Raw genomic sequence first — 9,033 nt, 5'->3', positions numbered from 1 at the left:
TGACGAAACACTTCAGTTAAACGCACAGGAGCTTAAAGTGATTTTATTAGATAAAAAAGTGGAATGAATGAATCAGATTCAGATTAAAAACGAATATGATGCGTTTCAGAGTTACTGTTTAAGTTCATGTAAATGTGTATGGGTGCAATAAGCAAAACAGAAACTCATTACAGCAAGTGACAAGTGTCTGGAGAAGCCTCCATCACAGCCAGTGTTACTGTGTCATACAGTAACAAACTGCTTTCTTTCCACATCTGTCTGCACAGTAACGGGACTTCCTCTTTAGTTAATTTATGCTTTCTATTTCGTTTTGCATTATTTTATTTTTAGAGCACGTTACCTGACTGGTTTTGTCCCTGCACTGTTCTGTGTAGCATCTTCAAATGTCCACTAGATGTCACAAAGACACAGTGAACGTGGAACATGCGTGAACCTGTCGTGTGGATTGTGACATGCTCTGAATCCACAGACACGCACAACAACAGGAAAATTACACAAAATGCACTCAAATGATTGAAGAGTTCGTTTTAACCTATGACATAACAGGACTTAACCATCAAAGACGGCAGCAGTGAATGTAAGGAGCGGTTCTGAATCAGGCCTGCATCAGCTGCGTGAGTCGCTGTGTAAACCACACACAGCAGTGCACAGGCTCAGTCTGTGACTGTGCTGCAACAAACAAAAGTAAAAGTGTTCTTATGCATTTAGGCGTTTGGATGGTTCTACGTGCTGAGAAGCAAAACAAATCCTGTTTGTCGTGTTTTTCCTGGAACACACCAGCAGCTGTCAGTAGTTACAGCTGGAGGAAGGCGGGGCGTTTCCCTCACATACAAAACACAAAGTTCCAGGAACAACAGTGAGGCGTGTGTGGGAGCTCTGCTTCTTCCAGGCTTACCGGACTTTGTGGCTGCTGTGGTTTATAAAGGAGGATGAAGATGCTGCTGTTTCTCCTCCTGAGCGGTAAGAAACTCTCTGAGCTCCGTTTACCTGTTTAACCTGCACTCAGTCACAGCACAGCGCCACAAATTCACTCATTCCCGGAAAACAGCGAGTGTGTGAACGATGTCTGAGAGGCTGAGGACCAACAGACTGCGGGCTTTCAGGTGGAAGTTTCTAGCAAGAGACACTAACTAACCACAGTAGCTATGTGCTACAGTAGCTCAGTGTGCGTGGGCGACGCTGATATGAGACATGAGTGCAGATAAGCGTTAAGTCGCATGTGATTATTAATGTTAGGAGAAACCGACATGAGGTTAATGTGTTGCTGTCGGTCATCAGAAAGCAAACACCTCTTGTCTTCCCTGCTCTGCTGTGTGGTTTTCCTGCGATCTAAAACTATTTTACAAATGCGGACAAACCTGAAAAAATACTGATTACACAATATATTAAAAACCTAAATGCATGTGAGGAACCTTGGAGTCATTTTTGACCAGGACATGTCCTTCAACGCACATATTAAACAAATATGTAAGACTGCTTTCTTCCATTTGCGCAACATCTCTAAAATTAGAAATATCCTGTCTCAGAGTGACGCTGAAAAACTAGTTCATGCGTTTATTACTTCCAGGCTGGACTATTCATTATTATCAGAATGTCCAAAAAACTCGCTGAAAAGCCTTCAGCTAATCCAAAATGCTGCAGCAAGAGTCCTGACAGGGACTAGAAAGAGAGAGCAGATTTCTCCTGTTTTGGCTTCCTGTTAAATCCAGAATTGAATTCAAAATCCTTCTCCTCACATACAAGGTCTTAAATAATCAGGCCCCATCTTATCTTAATGACCTTGTAGTACCATATCACCCTATTAGAGCACTTCGCTCTCGCTCTGCAGGCCTACTTGTTGTTCCTAGAGTATTTAAAAGTAGAATGGGAGGCAGAGCCTTCAGTTTTCAGGCCCCTCTTCTGTGGAACCAGCTTCCAGTTTGGAACATCTGGTTTCTGACTATAATGTCACTTTTCATTTGTCTTAAACTCTGGGTCAAACCCACAACATGTATTTGATTTGAGTTTCTTTGTGTGTCCTCAGTTTCCCAGCATGCTCTGGCTGTGGTGGTGGAGGTGAATGAGGGGGAAAGGTCTGTCCTGCTGCCCTGTCTTTTCTCAGGTATTACACCTGAGGACACCACAGTGATGTGGACTTGCAGTGACCTCGATCCCAAATCTGTTCACCTACAAGGAGAAAAAGGAGGAGACGATGTTAGAGGACAAAACCAGCGTTACAGCAGACGCACATCAATGAATCGTTACGCTTTCATCATTAAAGACTTCAGCCTCACTCTGAGGAAACCCACAAAGACTGACAGCGGCAACTACACCTGCTCCATCAGTGCTGGAGGGAAAGAACGGAGACTCAGAGACATCCAGCTGCAGGTCAAAGGTCAGCAACAAGCCCAACACCTGCTGTAATTACAGGTCAATACTCTAGTCAAAGGTCAGAGGTCAAACTGATGCAAATTAATTCCCAAAGTCTTGTAAAAATACAGATGAAACCCGCAGCATCATTTAGAACAGATGTAACCTCAGAGGAAACACGAACAACAAAGCAGGAGATGACTGCAGAGAACTGCTGCAGCCTCTGGAAAATGTGACAGACTCATGTCAGCTCGTGTGCAGAGGGCTGTGTTTACCACACATATTTCTGTAAATATGTAAATAAATGACATTCTATGCATCACCCAGCACAAAACACTCAGAGGAATTTTGCTGCTTCTACGCTTTATGTTGTGGTTTCTTGTCCTCTCAGACCAGCAGGTGGAGGTGAAGGTGAGGGAAGGGTCACAGTCTGTCATCCTGCCCTGCAACACAACAACACCTGACCTGCCTGAGGACACCACAGTGGAGTGGACTCGCTCTGACCTCGGACTCATCACAGTCCATGAGTATTCTAACAGAAATGATGACTTTATGACTCAGGACGAAGTTTACAGGGACCGAACGAAGATGAATGAAGACCTGCTGAGAACTGGGGACCTCAGTCTGACCCTGAAACACCCCAAAGTGAAAGACACGGGACGATACATCTGCACCATCTACAGGGACAAAGACATACTGAGACAGAAAGTAGTGCTGCAGGTCAAAGGTCAGTGCTGTAAGTTGAGGTCAGAGGTCAGTTTTCTAGATACAGGTCACAGGTCAGAAATCTTTTTTATGCTTCTCCACAGAACCATTTCCATCCTGGTCCAAAGTTTTAGTGGGTCTCCTGGTTCTCCTGGTTGTTCTTGGGGTTTCTGGAGGTCTTTTTTTTCATTTGCGGCAGTATTTCATGTCAGGTGAGTGTCTTCTACTACACTACCCATAATGCCGAGCGTTAGCAGGTGTCTGCTCATTTTTCAAACCTCTTTTCCCCACTCTGCGACACACCTGCCGGGGATCAAACACTGGTTTGTGGCTCTATAAAAAGGAAATCCGTAAACCTTTGACATCTGACAAAAAGTCAGAGCACTCTTGAGACAACCATTCATTTAGTGTTAATGGTGATAACTTCATCAATTTCTTCACAAATACAATTTTAACCATTAGAGAAAGAATTACCCACAAGATCAAGGTGGCACGGAGGGAGGTTAGCCAAGTATCGGAGCTGCAGAAAGGTGCTACAAGAAGGTGCCTAAGAAGTCCAGCAAGCTGTCGATGTCTGAGGCCTTACAAACTGCCAACCAAATACGCACAGACTTGGCCAACTGCCAAAATATGTAGTCAGATGATAACAAATAGAGAAGGTCCTACCAGTGGCTGGACAAAGCTGGACAGAGGCACTAATCATGGCAGCACAGGAACAAGCTCTGAGCACAAGATCCATAGAGGCTGGGGTCTATCACACCAGGCAAGACCCCAGGTGCAGGCTGTGTAAAGATGCCCCAGAGACAATCCAGCACATAACAGCAGGGTGCAAGATGCTAGCAGGCAAGGCATACATGGAACGCCATAACCAAGTGGCCGGCATAGTGTACAGGAACATCTGTGCCGAGTATAACCTGGAAGTCCCGAGGTCAAAATTCTCCTAGGGTGGTGGAGAATGACCGAGCTAAGATCCTGTGGGACTTACCAACCGGATATAGTGGTGATAGACAAACAGAAGAAGACGGCTGTAGTGATAGATGTAGCTGTACCGAGCAAGCTCAGGGTACGCAGTGTTATTGTATATGCATGTTTCTGCTTTAATCTGCTGATACTGCTTTGGGCTTGGTGGAATTTAAACACAACAACATTGCTGGCAGAGGTAATGTGATTTCACTATAGTGTAAATTGCATAAACCAGCACATCAAACAGGAAGTCTAGATTGATTCTCTCTTTAACAAAACCTAAACTCTGATCCAATTCAAAGCTTAGACAGAGCTGATAGTTGAGTGGATTTGACATGTTCTCATTGCCTTGAAGCCTTCTAAATGTCTTCCTTTCTTCTTCTGATGGAAACCCAGAAGTCCTGAGTAGTCTTTCAGGCATGGTATTCATCAGCCCCAGGCTGAGGCTCAGTCTGTCTGTTCTTCTGCTCTTCATCCAACATGTCTGCAGCACTTTACAGGACGCTGCAGACGAGTTACCAAAGAACGAGTCAGGAACACATCAGGAACAAACTGAGACACAAGCTGACTGAGACTAGAAGACAAGGAGGGACAGGGAGGTCATGTGACCATCATGTTGTGCTTTGTTGTCCCCTCAGTTTACAAGGTGGTGGTGGATTCAGGGGAGGAGTCTGTCCGGCTGCCATGCAAAGCTATGGTCAGATTACCCAACGATGCTAAAGTGGAGTGGACGGACAATTCCATTTCCAACAGGAAGGTCAACGTGTCTGACCAGGTTGGAGGACAGGACAAGGTTTACAAAGACCGAACAGAGATGAAGAGGAACCTGCTGAAACCTGGAGACTTCAGTCTGACCCTGAAATACCCCACAGACAAAGACACACACACCTACACCTGCTCCGTCTACAGCCGTGAAGGAAATCAACCAATCATGAGCAAGAAAGTGGAGCTCATTGTCAAAGGTTAGTCGTGTGTTTATATTCAGAACTCACAGATATTTCATATAATCCAAATTTGTGACCTTTTACACACTAATTTCATTGTGTGTGTGTGTGTGTGTGTGTATGTGTGTATATATATATATATATATAAATATATATATATATATATATATATATACACACACACACACACAGAGCGCAGGAAGCCCTGCAGTTACAGAGAAACTGTCTGAGTCGCATTGTTGCTGCAGTTTACCTGCAACTGCTGTGAAGAAAAACAGGCTTTAGATTTTGTTGATCCAGTTAAAACAAAGAAAGTCTGGATATGTCGATCTTGTTTCATAGGACACCTCTGTGATAACAACTGCAGTATCATTGTCTTTCAAAGACTGCAAATAAAGCTTTTATTCTAAAATAACCAGCTCTGCTGCTGATTGGACATCAAAGGCAACTTCAGGGGAATCAGTCAAACATGTTTTAATTGCAAATATTTAACTTATTCAGTGCAATGCTTATTGTGCTCAGTGCTCTGTTGTCTTTTCAGTCCCCCAGGTGGAGGTGGTGGATTCAGGTGTAGAGTCGGTCCAGCTGCCCTGCAAAGCCACAGTTAATCTGCCTGAAGACGCTAAAGTGGAGTGGACGGACAGTTCACACAGGAAGGTTCACATATGGCAGGACAGACCTGACAACCTTGAAGAACAGTTTGTGTTTTACAAAGATCGAACACAGATGACTAACAACCCGCTGACAACTGGAGACCTCAGTCTGACCCTGACATACCCCACTGACTGGGATGGAAAGACCTACACCTGCACCGTCTACAACGGACAGGGAAACACCCTGATGAAGAAACAGGTGGAGCTTAAAGTTAGAGGTCAGATAATACTTTGTTTTTCACATGTGATGTACATAATATGGACGTTTCACCTTTTTAACACTTAATTTATCGCCATACTTTGTCCTTCTAACTGCTAGATTTCCTCAGTGAGCTAGGAAAGGTAGAGCTTACTGATCAGCAACAGTTTGGAAATCGATCAGCATGAAGCTGAAGGAGAATCTGTCAGAGCACAATCTTAAAGTGAACTCTGAAGTTGATCTGCAGTCATCCCAGCGAGGTTGTACAACAATAATCGAGACAAGGACGCACAACACAAAGAAAGTCTACTTGGAAATCTTTCTTTAGTGAAAAAAGCAAGAGCAAACCAGATTTACACAAACTAAAAGCATCAAAAGTCAACAAAAGGTTCTTGATTGAAAAATTAGAAAATGTGGAAAAGGGACTTACAATATCATTTCCATTACCTTAGTTTCAACTCTGTTTGTGCTTTGTCTTTATTCAGTTGGAGAAGATTCTCAGCAATCCTGCTTTTAATGGTGTAAGCATCAGTTCCACATCTTTAACTTAGAAACATTTTGGGGCTTCAAAAAAAGAGATGTACAACTGATTGTCATCTGCATTGTGTAACAAATAATGTCAAAGTGCCTGAACTCTGGTGAAGAGGGAATGGATATAACAGAAATAGTAAGAGTAAACTGCTTGTCTTGCCTATGGTGTGTCACAAGGTTCAGTAGAGGACCTGTGCATCCACGTAATCATCAGCTGTGAACAACAGAACAAAACACTGAGACATGGACAGGCAGTAAAGTCCAAGCTTTATTAATCTCATATGAGAGGGAAGAATTACAGTGTCAACTCAAATAGAAATTTTCCCTCACAGCTTATGTTGTTTGTTGTCCTCTCAGTCTGTCAGGTGGAGGTGGAGGAGGGGGCGGAGTCTGTCCAGCTGCCCTTTCAAACTACAAAAGACCTGCCTGCAGATGCTAAAGTGGTGTGGTGGGACATTCATGACAGGAAGGTCCACGTGTTATCAGACCAGGCTGGAGAACAGGACCAGGTTTACAGAGACCGAACAGAGATGAATAACAACCCGCTGAAAGCTGGAGACCTCAGTCTGACCCTGAAACACCCCACAGAGAGAGACAGTGGGACATACAGATGTAAAGTCTACGGGAGAACCAGCAGATACAAAAAAGTGCAGCTCAGAGTCAAAGGTTTGTTTGTTTGTTAGTTAGTTAGTTAGTTCCTGTCTGACTGTCTTGTGTCTCCTCTGCAGGGAGTGTTCAGGATCAAACAGGACAACCAGAAGCAGCTCCATTGATCCGACTCCTCTGATGGCTGATCAATCAGTTTGATCTGTGTGTTCTTTGATTATTGATCAGTGATGTCAGAGTGGAGTCAGTGTGATGTTGTTGTTGTGTGTTTGAGACTTTTAGTGTCCATGAAGGTCTCTGCTGCCGTAGATCCTCTGAACTGTGACAGAGGTCTCACTCTGGAGGAAACTCTCAGCACTTTCCAGCAGCTCCTCCATCATGGAGGACGTTCCCTCACTGTAACAGGTGGAGGAGAGAGGAGAGGAAGCACAGGTGGATCCTCTGAGGAAGAGGAGCGTTTTCAGGCTATGTCCACATGTGCATGGGTATTTTTTGGACTTTCATCCACATGATTAGCGATCCACATGGATCCCTGACAACCAAGGGTTTTTATTTATTTATTTTTTTTACAACTGCTAAGTGAAGATTCTCAGATTCAGAAGATTTTCTGTATTTACATGAGGACAAAGAAACAGATTTTGTCTCGCACCTTCAGAGGTTTGTGTGTCTTTATCTATTTGTTAGATGTCAGTCTGCATCCTGTTATTGTTTGTGGGCTTTTGATTGGCCAACACTTCCTCACAGTTATGGTTATGTTGCCGCCTGGTGCTTCTGCATGCTCTTGGCAGCAGTTGAGTTTATTTATTATTGAGATTTTAAAAAAATACTTTGAAAATGTGTTTGAAAAGATATCTTGTATCATGTAATATATTAATTTTACTACATGAAAGAAAAACACAAGCGTGCCTTCACTTCAGTTATAAACCCAATCATAGTGTTAAAGTATTAAAGTTGTTTGTCTCAAACTGACCTGTGACCAGCTCCACTCAGTATGAGCTGTTCACTGTTTCTCTTTGCTTATTGGTTGGATCTGCACACAGAGGTCAAGACTGATATTTTTACATTTTGTATTTATATAATGATAAACTGTGAAATAAAAACTTTGTAAGGTTTCATTTGATCAGTGTTGTTCTTCTTCTGTGGTGTTTCTGATGCTCCTGATGTGTTTGGGGCTGAATGTGGGCTTCAGGAAAGTTCGATTTAAGACTTTTTTTAAACCTCATAACATCACAGAGAATTAAAATTTGGGCATTTTAAAAAAAGTTAGATGGAAACTTTGGTATCTATGTCATTGTGTTGATTCTGTCCTGAGGGCATTAAACACCTCTTTGCCTGCAGAAACAAACTGTCTCACACATATGAAGTTGTTTGCACACAGACAAAAACATCTTCCTCCTCTACACCGATTTAACAGGAGAAATTGGATCAGATTAAAACGGTATGTGCTGCCTATAAAAATAAATAACTCATTATATTCAGCAGTTACTCTTTTTACTTATAATAAAGAGAAACTAACTGCTTATGCTTAATAATCCAGAGTTATATTTGCCTTTAATCAAGGGTGAAATGTACCGTGGTACTCCTTTTCCCACTCCACAGGTTATCAGGTATGTTGGAGTTTCTCCACCTCAGTATCAGGCTCAGAGCTGCTGAATCCTGTCATAAAGGCCACCTGGTGAATAATTCCTCATATCCTGTATCTGATTGGTCTGTGGGAATGTGTCAATTTTAAAGTTTAAAGATCAGCAAATATCTGAGCTCTCAGTTTTCTCCCTCTCTTTTCACACACGCAGTGTTTCAGATATTTATAAATACAATCTTCTGAATATTAGCTTCTGCTAAATAGGCTAAAAGTAAAGTCTGATGAAACTAAGTCTCTTTCATTTTAGTAAAAGAACATCAACAAACTTATCTGATAAGAGGAGGAGTGCAGTTTCCTCATACTTTCCATCCTGTTCATCCACTTTTCTGTTAGCCACGCCCCCACAGGTGAACCAGCAAATCACTGCCTCCGTTCTCACAAACGTCTGATCTGTGGCCGGCCGGACTTCATTCCACAGATGTGCTTTAACAAAGTGTGAAG

The 9,033-nt window shown here is 42.8% G+C and overlaps 1 protein-coding gene across 2 annotated transcripts in view; it reads left to right on the top strand.

Annotated features, from left to right (window-relative positions):
- Positions 1–823: 823 nt before the first annotated feature.
- LOC146672452 (uncharacterized) overlaps positions 824–9,033 on the top strand; it is a 47,894-nt gene continuing 39,684 nt past the window's right edge. For both annotated transcript variants that reach the window (XM_085385923.1, XM_085385931.1), the window contains exons 1-7: positions 824–960; positions 2,024–2,374; positions 2,741–3,076; positions 3,159–3,266; positions 4,656–4,979; positions 5,503–5,832; positions 6,702–7,010. In XM_085385923.1, coding sequence (XP_085242049.1) covers positions 930–960; positions 2,024–2,374; positions 2,741–3,076; positions 3,159–3,266; positions 4,656–4,979; positions 5,503–5,832; positions 6,702–7,010 — 1,789 coding nt within the window. In that variant the 5' untranslated portion in view covers positions 824–929. The remainder of the gene's footprint in view (positions 961–2,023; positions 2,375–2,740; positions 3,077–3,158; positions 3,267–4,655; positions 4,980–5,502; positions 5,833–6,701; positions 7,011–9,033) is intronic.

This window comes from Rhamphochromis longiceps, linkage group LG3 (assembly GCF_057381845.1).
Source record: "Rhamphochromis longiceps isolate RC_006_pf linkage group LG3, R_longiceps_female_GT1.1, whole genome shotgun sequence".
NCBI lineage: Eukaryota > Metazoa > Chordata > Actinopteri > Cichliformes > Cichlidae > Rhamphochromis > Rhamphochromis longiceps.
Note: the sequence above shows the minus strand (reverse complement) of the source record. Positions and strands in the feature narration are given on the sequence as shown.